This window comes from Erpetoichthys calabaricus, chromosome 6 (genome assembly GCF_900747795.2).
Source record: "Erpetoichthys calabaricus chromosome 6, fErpCal1.3, whole genome shotgun sequence".
NCBI classification, from domain to species: Eukaryota; Metazoa; Chordata; class Cladistia; order Polypteriformes; family Polypteridae; genus Erpetoichthys; species Erpetoichthys calabaricus.
Genome location: NC_041399.2, coordinates 206804900 through 206824497, shown reverse-complemented (window position 1 = coordinate 206824497; position 19598 = coordinate 206804900). Strand labels below are relative to the sequence as shown.

Here is a 19598-nt window from a genome sequence, read left to right as displayed (position 1 = left end):
AGCAGCGCTACCACTGCACCACCGTGCCGCCCGTTGGTATATTAAGTTGGAATTTTTTCCAGGTCCATCTGTGAGGATTTTTCTGATTTTCGAATATTCACTTTTCCACGTAGTTTGTCATCACTCAGTTTAGCCAGCTTGTTATATGTTATATATTTTTTTTCTCATGATAACTTGCATACATTAAAAGGCACAACATCTCCAGTGTTTATTCCTGAGGGATTCAACTGCTAACATTACCTAATTCTGAAATTTTTCCTTCCAGCATAATCTTTTGCTTAACCAGCCTAAGCAAATTTTGCAGCCAACTGTACACCGCACCTTGATTGTCTGCTCAATTTAGTTTCATCTTTCACCTCTCATGTGGTAAATTATGAAAAGAGATTTTAAAATCATGATAAACAATATCTTATATGCCACTCTGATCCACTTCCTTTTTTTCATTCCCATTAAATCCTCTCATGAAATGTGATTTCCTCAATCTAAATCCACACCTCATATTTGTCGTTTACTGTTATCTTATTAGATTATTAATTTTTCAAAACATGTTAGCTATTTGGCTTTCTTCTACTAGGGTTGATCTAAGCGCCTTTTCTTACACAACTGAATATCCTTTGTTAGTGTGCAGTAACACTTAACGCTACTCGCACAGTTTTTAACTTCTTCTTCCTCTACACATTGAAATAAACACTCACAGAGCAGGCTGTTGGCAGGAATTTCTTTGTCTTTAATAATTTTCAGTAGGAGCCAAACACAGAACCAAACGTCTGTGTACTGAACACCACTGCTCACTCACTCCAATCTTCATCCCACATCCTGAATGCTCCAAAAAGGTGGATGTTTACCCAGAAACATATTTGAATTATTATACAGTACAAACCTGCATTCTGGCATTTATCCTAGCTTCTGTGTCTTGTGGATTTTTCTGGAATCCACCTTAATAAAAGGATAAAGTGTCTGTGTGTCCGTCCAGTTGCTATGTTTCTGTCATTCCAAAAGATAGCGCATGACAAATACTTTTAGTAATAAAAAGAATTACATTTGTCATTCCAACAGATGGTGCATCACAATCATTAACACCATCCATCCATTATCCAACCCACTATATCCTAACCACAGGGTCACAGGGGTCTGCTGGAGCCAATCCCAGCCAACGCAGGGCACAAGGCAGAAAACAAACCCCAGGCAGGGCGCCAGCCCACCGCAGGGCACACACACCAAGCACACACTAGGGACAATTTAGGATCACCAATGCCCCTAACCTGCATGTCTTTGGACTGTGGGAGGAAACTGGAGCACCCGGAGGAAACCCACGCAGACATGGGGAGAACATGCAAACTCTACGCAGAGAGGACCCGGGAAGTGAACCCAGGTCTCGTAACTGCGAAGCAGCAGCGCTACCCACTGCGCCACCATGCCTCTCAATCATTGACACTTCATTTATAAATTCAATACTAAATGTCATATAACTGAGACATTTGCATTGTGCACTGCAAACTTTAATGCAGAACTTTACGTTGCTTACTTATGCTTCAGCCTATCTTACAGTTAGGTCCATAAATATTTGGACAGAGACAACTTTTTTCTCATTTTGGTTCTGTACATTACCACAATGAATTTTAAATGAAACAACTCCGATGCAGTTGAAGTGCAGACTTTCAGCTTTAATTCAGTGGGGTGAACAAAACGATTGCATAAAAATGTGAGGCAACTAAAGCATTTTGTGAACACAATCCCTTCATTTCAGGGGCTCAAAAGTAATTGGACAATTAACTCAAAGGCTATTTCATGGGCAGGTGTGGTCAAGTCCGTCATTATGTCCTTATCAATTAAGCAGATAAAAGGCCTGGAGTTGATTTGAGGTGTGGTGCTTGCATGTGGAAGATTTTGCTGTGAACAGACAAGATGCGGTCAAAGGAGCTCTCCATGCAGGTGAAAGAAGCCATCTTTAAGCTGCAAAAACAGAAAAAACCCATCCGAGAAATTGCTACAATATTACGAGTGGCAAAATCTACAGTTTGGTACATCCTGAGAAAGAAAGCAAGCACTGGTGAACTCAGCAACGCAAAAACACCTGGACGTCCACGGAAGACAACAGTGGTGGATGATCTCAGAATCATTTCCATGGTGAAGAGAAACCACTTCACAACAGCCAACCAAGTGAACAACACTCTCCAGGGGGTAGGCGTATCGATATCCAAGTCTACCATAAAGAGAAGACTGCATGAAAGTAAATACAGAGGGTGCACTGCAAGGTGCAAGCCACTCATAAGCCTCAAGAATAGAAAGGCTAGATTGGACTTTGCTAAAGAACATCTAAAAAAGCCAGCACAGTTCTGGAAAAACATTCTTTGGACAGATGAAACCAAGATCAACACAGAGTCAGTGGTTGGAAGTGGGGTTCAAAAACATAATGTTAGGCCAATGAATCCCTGCTGCTAATCATTGGTGTGTGATGCCACACATGCCCACAGCCTTGAGCCTCTCCTAATTCCCAGGGCAATGAAAGTCATGATCCACGATGGACTAGGACAATGAGATCACAAACAACAAGATCAGTGCAAAAGTGCATAGTGCTTTTGTTGTAAACCATCTCAAGTCAAACTGTGTTGTAAGACTTGCCCGGACACCACTAGTCAGAGACCACATCTTTATACAAAATGCTCTTTATTTTCTGCTCTTCTCCACACAACTCAACTCAGTCCCGCACACAACACTGTGTCTCTAGCCCCAGTCACCTTTCTCCTGGACCTTTCTCTCACTGTCCCTGGACCTCCTTCTCTCTCTCTCCAGGAGCTTCGTCCTGCTCCTGCTCCCGACTCCAGCTCCCTGATTGGAGGGAAGCGGCCCCTTTTAACCTTACCCGGATGAGCTCCAGGTGCTCTGCCTGACGTCACCTCCTGGTGTGGTGGAAGCGTCAGGAGAGCATCCGGAAGCACTCCGGGTGTCCCTGGAAGGAGCAACGTCCATAGGTGTGGCGGAAGTCAATGTCCCCTGGGCTCCACGAGGCTCGGGGCGCCCCCTGGCGGTGGATATGGGCCCTAACGGGCTTGAGCCTCCCTGCTCCCCTTCCATGGGCCTCTTCTACTTCAGGGCGGTTGCCCCCTCATGGCCCGGAGAACAAATGTGCCACTTCTCGGTCCTTCCAGGCGTCCCTGCCGGGTCTGACCCCCAGCCGCGTACCACAGTGTTTAAAGCACAGTGCAGATCATTCATTAGAACATCAGAAAGATTTACACAAGAGCAGGCCACTCAGTCCAACAAAGTTCACCAGTCCTATCTGCTTAATTCCACCAAATAACATCAGTTTGATTTTTGAAGGTTCCTAAAGCCCTTACTGTCCACCACACTAAGACTCCTAAATCCTTCTCATAAGATGTGGTTTTCAGTTTTCAGACCTCCCACTGTGTAATCAAATCTAGCATTTTACTTCATCTGTGTAATACTTTATATTTAGTTACATTAAATTTCATCTGCCATAAATCTGCTCAAGCCTGTATGCTGTCCAAGTTTCCCTTTGTTCAAAATAAATAATCCATAGAAAGCAGTGTACGTCAAGGTTAAAATAGACTAATTAATAAATTCCAATGAATAGGATGAAATCCATGAATAACCAGACATAATCAGGTTCCCTTTCTTGATGATCCCCAATGCCCTAATGTCCCCTTCATCTCAGCCTCTGGATCACCTCAGCAGGTCCTAGACACCAGCTAATACAGTGTCATGGACAGCCGGCATTTCAGTCCAGCTGGGACATCCCTCAACAAAAGAGGACAGCGTTTTTAGGACACTACATCCCCCGAGACGCTAGATGGCAGCTCCCCTGGATGAAAATGGTTCCTTGGATTCCCACAGGGCAGCATGGGACATGGAGTCCATCTCTTCAGCCCTGTTGGGTGCCGCCAGGGGGAGCTCACCAAGAACCTGGGGACTTTTACGATTACGCTACCCCGGAAGTACTTCGGGGTCACAAGAATGGAAGCCCGCAGTACTTCCGGGACAATTGATAAAGGAAGATGTGGTGTTGACCCGGAGAAGAAATACTTCCGGGTCACAGACTTTAAAAGGACTGTGGGAAACCCCAGCACACCGAGCTGGAGTTGGGTGGGAGTGTGACAGAGCTGCTGGGAGTTGGAGGAGTGTATTTTGTTATTGATTATTGTATTGATTTCTTATTGGAGAATTATGGAGTGTGTGGTGTTTCAGGCACTGTTATTGAAGAGAAAATGTTAAAGAATCTTCTTGTGCTTTTATGTGTGTCTGGGACGTCTGTCTGGAGGGTTCAAGGAGCGCTATAGAGTGCTTTATTCCACAACAGTCCATCCTCTACAGCTCTCATCCTAGCCACCTCAGCCTGTACCTGCTGGAACGCTCAGAGCACAAATCTGTCATCCCACCATCATTTGTAGGTGTCCGTAGGATGATCCTTGGGGACATCGGCCGCTCCTGCTGCTAGTGCTCAACAGGAGAGATCTGCCGTACACTTGAATGATCACCAGAACATCTCTCTATCTGTCTCTCTCATTCTCTTCTTCTTATTTATTCTCGATCTTGATTCTTCAGCCGCCCACAGTCAGTCTCTTTTTATCCTTGTGGGATTACAAGCTTTCCTTAACAACCTGCGGAGCTTCCAAAGAGAAATGGTTGGGCTCATTCCACTTTGCGTTGAACAAGCAATCAGCCAATTTGCCTATTAAACACCCCACGGCTGCACGGCTTTCCATCTGTGCATTCAAAACTACAAAACTTGAGCCACACTGTTTTTAATTTAAAAAACGTGCACCATTAAAGACCCCTGAGATGCTGTATCACACAGTACCACCTACAAATATTTCAAAGATATGATAAATGATTGTAAGTGTAGAGTAAATGCAAATTCCCTATGGATTAAGACTCTTCCCCTTTCTGTCCAATTAAATATCCGTTTTGTCTTGCAGAGTTCTGAAGGTGTTCCTATCCCGGACAGCACAGAGAATTCCTTACATGACAAGCTGGAGAGTGCTAAGGATGCTGGGAGTCATTCTGCTCATTGTCTGCTGGTTCCTCATTGCCTGGACCTCTGCTGTCTTCCAGAACATGGATAAAAATGTTTCCATCATTGTTGCTGGAGTTACTCCAGACAACCTGCAGTTTAACATGTGTCTTATAGATCGATGGGACTACATGATGACTGTTGGTAGGTTTTTGATTTATTTATATATTGGTGCTTAACAAAAATAGCTAATTGAATTTAGATTGGTTATGTTAGTGCCATTGTTAATGTCGATTTAGAATTTGTCCTAATAGGTTAAGCTAAATCTATGCAATAGAAAATGTGCTGTGTCTTCAGAAAGTTTTCAGACCCCTTCACTTTGTTCATATTTTATGTTCCAGTCTTGGGCTAAAATCATTTAAATTAATTTTCCTCCCTCGTCAAACAACACTCAATACCCCAGAATGACAAAGCAAAAACAAGATGATAGAAATTTTAGCAAATTTATTAGAAGAAATTGAAATATCACACTGACAGAGGTATTCAGACCTTTTACTCAGTATTTAGTTGAAACCCCATTGGCAGAGATTACAGCCTAGAATCTTCTTGAGTATGATGCGATAAGCTTTACACACCTCAATTTGGGGATTTTCTGCCATTCTTCTCTATAGATCCTCTCAAGTTCTGTCAGGTTCAATGGAGACAGTCAATGGACAGCTATGTTCTGGTCTCTCCAGAGATGTTTGATTGTTTTCAAGTCTGTACTCTAGCTGGGCCACTCAAGAACATCCAAAGAGTTGACCCTAAGCCACTGCTATGTTGTCTTTGCTTTGTGCACAGGATCATTGTCCTGTTGGAAGGTTAACCTTTTGTCCAGTCTGAGGTCTAGAGTGCAATGGAGAAGACTTGTATTAGGATAGCTGCCACCACCATGCATATTGGAATGGTATTGCACAGTTGGTGAGTGGTGCCTGGTTTCCTTCACATGTACCACATAGAACTGAGGCCGGGTAGTTCAATCTTGGTTTCATCAGAGCAGAGAATCTTGTTCTCATACTCTGGGACTCCTATAGGTGCCTTTTTGTGAACTCCAAGCTGGCTATCATGTGTCCTCTGGACACTATTCTATAAAGCCCAGGTTGTTGGGGTGTTGAAGTGGTGGTTATCATTCTGGAAATTTCTCCCATGAACACACAGGTTCTCTGGAATTTAGGCAGAGAGACCATCAGGTTTTGGGTTACCTCTCTTACCAAAGCTCTTCTCACCCCAATTGATCAGTTAGGCCCAATTACTCACTTTGGCCCAATTGCTCAGTTTGGCTTTTTTATCCTTGTATTTTTAGTTGCTTTCCATAACAACACAATGAGCTTCAATGAGGAATGTATGGGCGCATCACACTCTTAGGCTCATTGCAGCAGTAGGAAGAGTTGTAGTTGTTCCAAAGTTATTTCATTTAAAAATTATTCACAAAGACTCACAATCCAGATCATGACCTATCCTATCACTCCAGGCATCCTGACCCCAAACCTAACAGGAAGGCTTTGGCCTGCACAGACCTAAAAACTGGTACTTTCTTTAAAAATCTCCTCTAAATGTCCAAAATTTACAAACTTATTAAATGCCCCTCAAGGGAGAGGAACACTGGCAAACGTCAGGTTCGAGAGTCAAGGCTAATATAAAAAAAAAATATTTTAAATAACATAAAGGAAGCACAAAAACAGTACAAAAAGGACAAAAAGGATTTTGCCTTAAAAGGCCACCCAATGTTGTGAGCCTGTGGTCCCAAAAATGACTCAAAAACTGTGAAACCCCAGACAGTCAAGCAAAGGGCAAATGTAGATTTTTATAAATAAAAATATTTATTTTTCAAAAATGCTCTGTGGTGCAAAATAATCTCCAAGGGGTACAATAAACCAGAGGAATTGCCTGAAACACGAAAAGCAATCTAAGGCAAACAATGTCTCAATATTAAATCAAAAAAATAGTGGAAAAACAGAGCACAGAAGTCAAAAATCTAGTAAATCCCAAAAGAGCAGAACATTTGCAATGGAAAGTCTTCAACGTCAGCACATTCAATGAACTGCAAGGGCCTGTGGGTTTTTGCTGAGGGCAATTCCTTGATGGTAATGGGCATGTGGAACCACCCACAAAACACGTGGCACGTAATTAAAGATATATAATGTAAGGGACAGCTGGCAGCCCAACCCAGCCAGGACGGCCAAGAAATGTAAGGGTGTGGATAGGCAGCTTCTTTAGGGCACTACCTACCCCAGAACGCTAGATGGCGGCTTCCCTGGGTTGCAGTGGTGCCCCTGATTCCCACAGGGCACCATGGGACTTGGAGTTCTTTAGCTCAATCCTGTTGGGTGCCGTTGGGTGCCACCAGGGGGTACGGCAAGGAATGAGAATCCCCGTGGCATGGAGTTTCCACCTCACCCGGAAGTGCTGACAGACCACGTGGGCAGATGTTCGGAAGCACTTCTGGGGACTGTCTGCTTCACATTGACGAGCCAGAGTCGGGTGGAAGGTGGACGAAGCTTGCTGGGAGGAGTGGAGGAGGCAGAGACCAAGAGACAGAGAGAGAGAGAAGAAAGAAAGAATTGTCCTTGTGTTTATTGTGGTACTTGTCGCAGTGGTGGGAAACGCTGGTTATAAGAAGAGTTTTCCAGAATAAAGACTCTTTTTGCTTTTAACTTGTGCCCTGTATCTCTCTCTTTTGGGTTTGGGGAGCTGGCGCATCTCCTGGTGTCGACAATAGACATATGGAAACTAAATGATCAACAGCATTAAAAAGGATTTTTTCTTAAAAGGCAACCCAATGTTGTGAGCTTGGGGTTCCTGAGTACAATAAGTCATAAAAATGACTCAAAATGCCCACTTGAGGGAGGAACACAATCAAAACCTAGCTAGTCATGAAAAGGGGAAATGTACAACTTTTATAAATAAAAATATTTATTTTTCAAAAATGCTTTGTGGCCGTAAAGTAAGCTCTAAGTAGCACCAAAGGAATTGTCTGAAACAAGAAAGGCAATCCAAGGCAAACAATATCCCAGTACATAAATTGAAAAGAATACCATATATACTCACGTTTAAGTTCTCCCACAGATAAGTCAGAGCTTTATTTTACTGTATAAGTTCTGGTATTTTATAATGTCGGTCATATAAGTCGAATGCGGAAAACTCACGCTTCTGATCCAAAAGATTATGATATGCTAACGCCCACCTGAGAGAGTAACCACGGGGCACATGGCCTTTTTTTCTATGTATTGTGCCTATGTGACCACACGGTAATACCCAAACTATAACTTTGCACTGTTTTGTATCTTACACCCTCATACACCTTAAATCATAAGAGCACCCCTTATCTATGATGGAGCGTTCAATCAGAAGAAAATACGAAGCTGGTTTAAAATTAAATATCATTGAAGTTGCGAAAGAAATTGCTAACTGTGCTGCTGCAACAAAATTCAATGAGAAAGTGGAGTGGGATTGGAGGAGGCAAGAAGATGTAAAAAAAAAAAATAAGTGTTGCATTTTTGAACAGGCGTATAAGTCGGGGTCTAATTTTATGATTGATTTTTCGGATTTCAAGACCCGACTTATACGCGAGTATATACAGTAGTTGAAAAACAGAGCACAGAAATCAAAATTCTAGTAAATCACAAAGCACAGAAAATTTACAATAGAAAGCCTTTAATATCAGTGCATTCAATGAACCGCAGGGGACTGTGGATTTTCCTCAGCCAGTTCATTGATGACAATGGGCAGGTGAGATCACCCACAAAACACATGGTACATAATAAAAGATACCTAAACATCCATCCCTTATCCAACATGCTATATCCTAACTACAGGGTCACGGGGGTCTGCTGGAGCCAATCCCAGCCAACACAGGGTGCAAGGCAGGAAATAAACCCCGGGCAGGGCACCAGCCCACTGCAGGGTGCACACACACACCCACTAGAAACAATTTAGGATTGCCAATGCACCTAACCTGCATGTCTTTGGATTGTGGGAGGAGACCGGACCACCCGGAGAAAACCCACGCAGGCACGGGGAGAAACATGCAAACTCCACGCAAGGAGGACCCAGGAAGTGAACCCGGGTCTCCTAACTGTGAGGCAGCAGTGCTACCCACTGCGCCACCATGCTGTCGATACATAGACATAAAGAAACGAAATGATCATCAGTGTTAACATAAAAAATGAACACAACACAAATAAATAGAAATTTGAACCCCAGCCTGTGAGGGAGAAGCCCTGGCTCAAACACCCAAGGCTAACAAGTCCAAAAATTTAAATCCTACACTCAGAAACCAAGACAGTTCAGAAAACAATCAAAAAACCCCAAAAATCCTAAACATACCTTTTCACAATTAATCAGTTAATGAACTTCAACTGGGAACATTTCCTTCCCCTGAATATAAAGGTAAGGGGCAGCTGTGACATTAGGGGCTCCACCCGTAAAGCACAAAGAACATGCCTAAATGCGCAATACAGAAATGCTAAATAATAAGTACAAATAATGGTATGAACAAAATAAGATCATGAAAAATAATAACTCACAAATACCAATAAAACAGCAAACATATATAAGGCAGGGAACAAATGCAGGCTGACACATAACACTTGTGGGTTAGAGACTTATGGGTTGCTGATGAAGCAGTCAGAAATGCGAGTCCCCTGGCATTCTCGATGACCCCGTCCTGTAATTCCCTTTGCTCATTTCCGTCGGACATGTGTGAACAGTCATGCCCTTGACAATCTCATTCGTTGAATTATGATTTATAAAGTCCATAAAATGAACACGGTAAAAAAGCAAATGGAGGGATGAACGATACTCCTCGGACCCCAAAAAAACTTTTCTTACATATTGGAATCCTTGGAAAAGACAACCCCACCTGGACCCTTAAAAAATATGAACCATAAACAAAGAAAGAAAAAATAAAAATCTGAAAAGGGTTACAATTCCTGTCAACAGATATGATAAAAAAAAATCCAGTGAAGCGGAAAGGAAATGTACTGACAGCTCGAAAAAAGGACATTCTGGGACAATGTGTAGGATAAAGCCTTAAAATATTCATTTCCTTTTGAGGCCAAAAGACAGCAGACATCTAAACAGACAGAACTCCTTGTTTTCTGAAGCCATGCTTCAATTAATTTTGACAGGAGGAAAGGAAGATATGTGTGAAGGATGCTAAGGAAAGTGCCAAGAGATTTAGAAACCTGTAGAAAGAATAGAGCAACTAAGTTTAAGGAATTAAAGCGAGTGAATGAGGAAAAGTTAACGCGTGCAGTGTTGTGGTGTCTAGACAACTGCCAAACAAAATGACGCTTCAGGGCTATGGGATCATTTCCAGAGAAAAAAAAATATTTGCGCACAGTCATCTAGGAGAGGGGAAGAATCTCAACGAGTACACTTTTTACGAAGAGAACAGAGATGAATTATGAGAAGCGTGGTTTTATTTCACTTTTCTCATTGGCTTTTGCTTATTTCAGCACTTTGATGAGAAAGTGGGTGCAGATTTTGAGGGGTGTGTGTGGCAAGCTGAATTAATATTTAGAGCTATCTCAAAAGGCAGTGCAAGACATCTGGAAATGGATTTAAGATGTCTTAAAATGTGTTACTGATATATGAACATATGTACCTCCACCCCAGGAGAACAACTAAGCTCAGGGCTGCCACACGATCAGAATACCGCTAGAGAAAAGCAACTCCTTATAGAAATCTTTCGGGGGAACGTGACCAACACTCATCCTATTTTTGACCCACTCACCACACACCCCAGATCAGCATAAGATAACAAGTATTAAAGTAAAGGAAGAGAAAATAAAAAGAAGTTATATTTACATATTAACAGAGAAGACAGCTTATGCAATTCCCCAAAAAACACGTATATAACAAAAATTAAAGACAAACGTTCACAGATTAGGGTGTGAGATGTCCTCACCTGAGATAACCCGAATTCCCCAAATTAGATGTCCTTACAGTCCATGAGCACGGTGAAATGCTGGAAGCCCCACGGAGTATGCTGTCAGCTGATGCCAATAACGAAAAATGTTCTGTCCTACCTACCAGTCTCAAAGGCTGATCGCTCCGGTGAAACAAACAAAAAAAAAAGTCTTCAGAGACGCATCTCCCTTGTATCCCTGAGTAAAATGTAACCTTCTTCACGCAGGTGGCATGCAGGTAGATTCTTGGCGCTAACTTGCTGCTTCTCCTTGCTCCACCGCCCGAGGTCTCTCTCTCTCCACCTTCCTTTCCGGGTTGAATCATCTTCAGCCCAACCGTCCTGTCCATGTTGGGTCTTCCCCTTGAAGGTGCAGTTCCCCATTTTCAGAGAACCCTCAGCAACCCATTTCCTGATGTACACCCTAAGGCAATGGTTCTCAATCTGTGGGGTGGACCCCACCTAGGGGGGCGCGAAGATGTGAAAAAAAAGAAAACAAGAATCAAAAATATGAAAAATACATCTATTGAAACCAAAACAAATTAACTTAAACTACATTCTGATACTAGAAAAATAAATATAGACTTAGATAAATGTCGATAAAAGTTAAGAAGGCATAATAAAATATGCATCTATGATATATCATTAATTAAAAAAGATCAAATTGGTATTAGTGGGCTCCTTTCAAAAAAACGTTAGGGTGGGGCACGATTAAAACTGTTATGAAAACTCGGGTCTCAAATACTTAAAGGTTGAGAAACTCTGCCCTAAGGAAACTCCAATTGACAAAGGGACAATAGTACATGTGGCACCAACTACATATACTGTATTTCTATCTCTATATATCATAAATGCATTTTCAGATATCATAGGTAGATTTTAAAGATATCTTGAAATGCTACTCTGTTGATTTTTAGATATCTCAAGTGCATTTCAAGATTTCAGAAATTCATTTCAAGATACCTTTGGATTTAAGATATCTCGAATACACTTTGGAATATTTGTTTTAAGATATCTGTAAACATTTTGAGATATCTGAAATGCAATTCGAGATATCAATGTCAATGTATCACGATATACCGTTGAATTGACATATTTCGATATATCAATTCCAGATATCACAAAATGGCTACCTCTAAAATTGTGCATGTTTTCAGTGGGATTTTCTGTCTGTTTTAAGATATATTATTGTGGCCAGTAGGGGGCATCCCAGAAACCAAGACTTCCAGACACAAGGGCCCAGACACAGTCAAGGGCTCAAATAAAATGTGTTTTTATTATACAAAAGTACCTTTTCAAGGTTCTTCTTCGCAAGCACAATTCCAGAGCGTAAATCCAGTTATCTCTTTCCACACTCCAACAGGCTAGTCTTGTCCTCTGCCTTCTGACTCCAACTCCCTGAGTGAGGCAAGACTCCCCCTTTTATGTCAAACCTGGGAGCACTTCCAGTGCCACAGCTCTGCATGACAAAAGGACTTCTGGGTCAACATACTGTAGAAGCTGCCCATAACAGAGAGGACCTCTCCCAGCAGGGTCTCCGGGTGGCATCCAAGGACCCCAATAAAGTCGGCCTTCCATATTACAAATCCCAATCAATCCTGTGGGCATCCAAACTGGGACCCAGTCGGAGGAGCACTGCCACCTCTCATTCTGGATTGACGAATTGCCCGTCCATTGATTGTTCCTCCCAAATGGGATAAAAACATAGGATCTTCCCAGGTAGGTTGCACTTCCATTCTTGCAGTCTACTAGGCAGAGACTTGCTCTTAGCCCCAGTTGGCATGCTAGTCCACCCACTTCTGCTCTTGCATTAGATATATCTGGAAATGCATTTCAGATATCTCAAAATGTTCAGGAGGCTATATCTTGTAGTAGACAATCGGGGCCCTTACTGGGCCGGGATGCCTCGATCATGGAAGGACCAGGGGAGAGAGCTTATTCCGGACACTATAATAATAAATAATAATAATACATTGCATTTATATAACGCTTTTCTCACTACTCAAAGAGCAATTGCAGGTTAAGGGCCTTGCTCAAGGGCCCAACAGAGCAGAGTCCCTATTGGCATTTATGGGATTCAAACTGGCAACCTTCTGATTGCCAGTGCAGATCCCTAGCCTGTCTCCCCCGGATCACTAGAGGGCAGCTCCCCTGGCTTGCAGAGGGACCACCGGTTTGGAGCATGGAAGCTCAACCCTGCTGGGGCTCGTGGCCACCACCAGGGGGTGCCTGGATGTTTCCTGAGCCCTATTTAGCAGCACTTCTGCCACAACCAGAAGTACTGCCGGAAGAAGCTGATTGGACACCTGGAGTGCTTCTGGGTGTCCTATTAAAGGAGCCAGCCACCACTACTAAGAGAGCCAACGTTGGGAGGAGGTGGACAAAGAGAAGAGAAGAAAAGGACTGGGCTTTGGTGCTGTTTATTTGTGTTATGCTGCTGTGGTGAGCAAGAAAAGTGCTTGCCCATGGGAATAAACGTGTGATGTGTGGAAAACCCGTGTCTCTGCCTGTCTGTGTCACCCCTGGGCTTTACAGCCTTAAAAGATACTTGAGATGTCTTAAAATGCTTTTTCAGATACCTCAAAATAGTCAAGAAGTTATCTGGAAAGGTAATCAAGATATCTTAAAATATATTTCCGATATCTTCATGTTATTGTTTTATATCTTATTTATGTTTCAGATATCTAAAATATATTTGTATCTGAAAAGGGACAGAGTCATATTTTAAGATATCACAAAACAAATCTGAGATAAAATATATTTTTATTTTTATTGCCTGAAGAAGGGCCCTGAGTTGCCTCGAAAGCTTGCATATTGTAATCTTTTTAGTTAGCCAATAAAAGGTGTCATTTTGCTTGACTTCTCACTACATTCATAATGGCTAACACGTGCAACACCCTATTTTTTTGTTTCGTGATATCTTAAAATGCGACTCTCGCCCATTTCAGATACCTAAAAATGTATTTTAAGATACCTTGAATTATAATTCAAGATATCTGCAATACATTTGAAAATATCTGAAATGCATTTCCAAATAGATTAATATAACATCAGGACTATTTTGAAGTGGGCGGCATGGTGGCACTGCTGCCTTGCAATAAGGAGACCTGGGTTTGCTTCCTGGGTCCTCCCAGCGTGGAGTTTGCATGTTCTCCCCGGGTTTTCTCTGGGTGCTCCGGTTTCCTCCCACGGTCCAAAGACATGCAAGTTAGGTGCATTGGCGATCCTAAAATTGTCCCTGGTGTGTGTGCCCTCCAGTGAGTTGGCACCCTGCCCGCGATTTGTTCCTGCCTTGCGCCCTGTGCTGGCTGGGATTGACTCCAGCAGAACCATGTCACCTTGTGTTAGGATATAGCGGGTTGGACAATGACTGACTGACCATTTTGAGATAACTGGAAAGCATTTTAAAATATCTCAAATACCTTTCAAGATACAGCTTCCTGTTCATTTTGAGATATCTGAGATACGTTTCCAGATATCTCCAGATAAATAAATAACTTTCTGCTCATTTCAAGATGTCTCAAATTTATTTCAAGATATCTTAAAATAGACAGGAAGTCCAATTGAACATATGCACAATTTTAGTGGAAGCCATTTTGAGATATCTTGAATTGCAGTTGAGATACTTCAACATGTCTACAGACTTATTTCAAGATTTTTCAAAATGTATTTGAGGTATCTCAAATTCCACAGAAACTTATTTCAAGATATCTATCCATCCATCATCCAACCTGCTGAATCCGAACAAAGGGTCACGGGGGTCTGCTGGAGCCAATCCCAGCCAACACAGGGAACAAGGCAGGAACCAATCCTGGGCAGGGTGCCAACCCACCGCAGGACACACACAAACACACCCAGCACACACCAAGCACACACTAGGGCCAATTTAGAATCGCCAATGCACCTAACCTGCATGTCTTTGGACTGTGGGAGAAAACCAGGGCGCCCGGAGGAAACCTACGCAGACACGGGGAGAACATGCAAACTTCACGCAGGGAGGACCCGGGAAACGAACCCAGGTCCCCAGGTCTCCCAACTGCGAGGCAGCAGTGCCACCGTGCCGCCTCAAGATATCTATTCACATCTAAAAATACAAACAGGGTAGCATTTAAATATATCTTAAAATCTATCTGATATATCTGAAAATGTGTATATGATATATTTAAATAGACATATTTTCAAATATCAGTTTTATCAAGATATCTTAAATGTGTGGCAATTGAATTGTATTTCAGATAGCTGAAAATACAATGGTATTTTAGATAATCTGGAAATGCACACACAGGTAGGCTTATGGGATAAAAAATTATTCAACATCCATGTAACAGGTTATGCATACTTTACACGCCAACAGAGGGCACCACAGTATGAATACCAATACTAGAAACAGCTTTGTCATGTGCTACAGGGTTTATAGCGAGATGAGGACTATTGGTGTGCCACATGTGTTTGAAAAATGGGTCTCATGACAAACGGGAATGATTGACAAAAAGGCATTATAGCATTCGTCTTTGCCATAGGACTTAACATACAGGAAGATGCCGACTTTGCAGGTGTGTCAAGGTGTACTGTCCAACGGTTCTTCCAGCAGTTGTGTACATTGTACTCAACCACTAATGGTCACTAGAACTTCGATTGGAAGACAGTGCTCACGGAGAAACTTGCCATGTATGTCAGGTTGTGATAACTAACAATTCCTACAGGTGTCACACCTTTTCTGGATTACTTACAAACCCTCTGCTCACGTGAAGAAATGCACTGGAACAAACTACAGGTAAAATTCCATCACAACGAATATCTTTACAATGAAAATATCATTACAACAAAGTATTTTTATGGTCCCGACAGTTTCCCCATATGACATAGAAATCTTGTTACTACGAAGTACATTCAGCAGATACTTTCATTACAATGAAGTGACCTTGAAATGCCTGAAAGAATCATCCACAGAGCAGTTAGTTCTGAGGTCGCTGCTCAGTTGCGCACAACGATCCCCAAACAGAAACATTTTACAAAAAAATTTCTTTCTTCGGACTTTCCTCGTACTGTTTTTTTTTTTTTTGCTGTTTTTGTTTTCGTTGGTTTTCAGTGATACCTTTTGCTTATTGCTAATCAACATCTGAAAAACATCCATTGGAATTTAACTCATTGTCACCCTCCTGTAGAAACGGCAGACACGAGAAAATGATAACAGTTCATATTAGAAAAAAAAAACGTAAAAAATTTTGCAGCTCTCGATTGCGGCAAAATGAAAAAAAGACGTTGCCATCGACACTGTCAACTTTCTTGAAAGATCGAGCAAAAAAAGAAGAAAAATCTCGGGTTGCAAATGTATGCGAACTGCTGCAATTGAAGACGCCGAAAAAGCCGTTTAAATGTGGTTCAGTGATGCTCGTTCAAGAAACATTCCTATTAATGCGACACTCATTCAAGAAAATGTGAGGTTTCTAAACTCTCTTGGGACCTCCCTCAAGTGGACAAGGAGTGTCCCGAAGTGCGATCACTGCGTCTGTGGAAGACTGCTTATCTGTTGCCCGAGCAGCATCAGGCTCATAGCTGTGATGATGCTCGGCACTGAAGCAAAAAGAAAAGATCTCGATGGGTGATGCAAGGAACTTTGTAAATACAGGACACAGTATAACTTGGCCACTGACTTGGTCACAATCCTGCCTGACTGCTGTGTCTGTGCATAGGAGAGTGGCAGATCCCACTACAATAAATAACCGTGCTGTTCCTGCTTCAAGCTGAAAAAAAGCTGGTTTTGCTAAAGTACTGAGACTCGGCCTTGTGTTTTGGGGTGTAAGACGGTGATTTATAGTGCGACCCCGATCTTTTAGGATTTGCTTCTGTGGTGCCTAACAACAACAACATTTATTTGTATAGCACATTTTCATACAAATAATGTAGCTCAAAGTGCTTTACACGATGAAGAAGAGAGAAAAAAAGACAAAAGTAAGAATTAAAATAAGACAACACTAATTAACATAGAATAAGAGTAAGGTCCGATGGCCAGGGAGGACAGAAAAAAAACTCCAGACGGCTGGAGAGAAAAAATAAAATCTGCAGGGGTACCAGACCATGAGACCGCCTAGCCCCCTCTGGGCATTCTACCTAACATAAATGAACAGTTCTCTTTGTATTTAGGGTTCTCATGGAAGGACTTGATGATGATGGTCACGTAGACTTCTGGCTTTTAATCCATCAATGTAGGAACATCATGGCACTTTGATTAGGTGGTGGTGGTGCAGGTCACCACCACAGAAAACTGGGAAAAGAAACAGAAGAGAGAGTAGGGGTTAGTACGCATTTTAGAGCCACCACAAATAGTTATGATAATTAATTGAATATAAATAGCATCAAGATTAAACTAAAATGAAGTTATGAGAAGGCCATGTTACAGTAATGTGTTTTCAGCAGTTTTCTAAAGTGCTCCACTGTATTAGCCTGGCGAATTCCTACTGGCAGGCTAATCCAGATTTTAGGTGCCTAACAGCAGAAGCCCGCCTCACCACTGCTTTTAAGTTTAGCTCTTGGAATTCTAAGCAGACACACATTTGAGGATCTAAGGTTACGATTTGGAATATAACGTGTCAGACATTCCGATATATAAGATGGAGCGAGATTATTTAAGGCTTTATAAACCATAAGCAGAATTTTAGAGTCAATTCTGAATGACACAAGTAACCAGTGTAGTGACATCAAAACTGGAGAAATGTGCTCGGATTTTCTTTTCCTAGTTAGGATTCTAGCAGCTGCATTCTGCACGAGTTGCAAATGATTTATGTCTGTGAGCCTGTTGTTGCCCTGCCCTGGCAACAGATAAACAATCTTACACAGATGCAGCAATCGCGCTTCAGGACGCACTTCAGCTTGACGTTCCCGTTTTTGGGGGGGGGGGTCCTAAAAGAGTTCAGAAACCTCACAATATGAAGAAGAAGAAAAGGATGATTCGGCTTCTGATTGATAACTGTGCTGCCCACAACATGCTTCCGCATTTAGATAATGTTCACGTTGAATTCCTCCCACCCAATTGTACAGCAGTGCTTCAGCCATTGGGTCTGGGTATCATTCGCACCCTGAAAGTGTATTATCGCAAGGAAATGCTGAGAAAAATTCTCGTCTGCACAACTTGTAGACAGGAGAAGATTAAAATTAAAGCAAAAGAAGCTATTGAAATGATTGCAAATGCCTGGACGCAAGTTAACGAAAACACTATAGCGACAAATACAGAATCTCATTACAACAAAATTTTCATTACAACGACATATTTTTTAGGTCCCTGGCAGTTCGTTGTAACAGAATTTTACCTGTATGTGACCTTTTCTGCTTCATCTATAGAGTGAGCACAGAATGGCTACCCCAGTCTTCCAGGATGACAATTGTCGCATGCAGAGGGATGGAACAATTTGAAGAACGTTTGGAAGAATTCTTGTATCTCAACTTGCTCACAAAATCCATCCATCCATCCATTTTCCAACCCGCTGAATCCAAACACAGGGCCAGTTTAGAATTGCCAATCCACCTAATCTGCATGTCTTTGGACTGTGGGAGGATACCGGAGCGCCCGGAGGAAACCCACGCAGACACGGGGAGAACATGCAAAATCCACGCAGTGAGGACCCTGGAAGCGAACCCAGTTCCCCAGGTCTCCCAACTGCGAGGCAGCAGCGCTACCCACTGTGCCACCGTGCCACCCGCTCACAAAATCCCCAGATTTAAATCCCATAGAAAATCTGTGGGACTGTTTGGAGCAACGAGTGAAACACCAGTGACCAATCTGTCTGAACTGTGGGTATTGAACAGTGGATGAAAATTGATGTTGCCTACATCTGCAAATTGGTGGCATCCATGCCAGGCAGAATTGCAGCTGTTCTTCAGTCTCCTGGGGGACTTATGCATTTTTAGATAAGAGTTACCCATGGTTGACTAATTTTTATGTCCGGTGAGCTTATTTTTGAAATATCTGAAAATATATATGAGATATCTAAGAAATGTACTGCAGATATTTTAAAATGTAAAGGGGAATATATTATTTTGAGATATCTGGAAATCAGTTATCTTAAAAAGTAAAATGCATTTTTTAGGTATCTGCAAATGCTAATTTGGCTTATCATAGATTTTATTTCATTTTTGTGTGACTCATCGTGGACAGTTTCTCATTTCAACATGGAATAAAAGTTGAAGTGTATTTTAAGGAAGCCATGTTTTATGAGATGGGATGAGTTGTGCTGGAAATAAATGCCAGAATAAAATCTGTCTGGGCACACTGAAAAAGTCTGGAACGACCAGTTTGTGAATTGTGCGTAGGCTGCACTTCATCTCAATAGATTACTTGAGTCCGAGATATTAAGATTGAAAAAGCACAGATGAAAATTGATATCTGTTGTACTTTGATGGCTTTTAAGCTTGCAGGAAAGGAAGACTAACCATGAAATTCATCTTGACAGGTTACTAAACTAGATGACAATGAAGGAAATACAATACCCTTTCAGTAAAGTGAATTGATCTGTGGTGCCAAGTAGATGAGCCTGATTCAGGAAAATGCTTTGACTCTAACATGACATCTGTCAGACATGTCAGTTCTTCCATCAGGCTGTACATTTTATAAAAGAAATGCAACATTATGATAGCTTTGTGAAGCTCTATTAAGGAACTGATTTTAAATATTTCAGATTA

At 41.9% G+C, this 19598-nt stretch overlaps 2 protein-coding genes across 2 annotated transcripts in view; one reads left to right on the top strand and one right to left on the bottom strand.

The window, feature by feature from the left end:
- Positions 1-19598, bottom strand: part of LOC114653822 (aerolysin-like protein) — a 989661-nt gene that overhangs the window by 466380 nt on the left and 503683 nt on the right. The window lies entirely within an intron of this gene.
- Positions 1-19598, top strand: part of gpr158a (G protein-coupled receptor 158a) — a 499884-nt gene that overhangs the window by 458271 nt on the left and 22015 nt on the right. The window contains exon 7 of the mRNA XM_051928950.1: positions 4938-5176. Coding sequence (XP_051784910.1) covers positions 4938-5176 — 239 coding nt within the window. The remainder of the gene's footprint in view (positions 1-4937; positions 5177-19598) is intronic.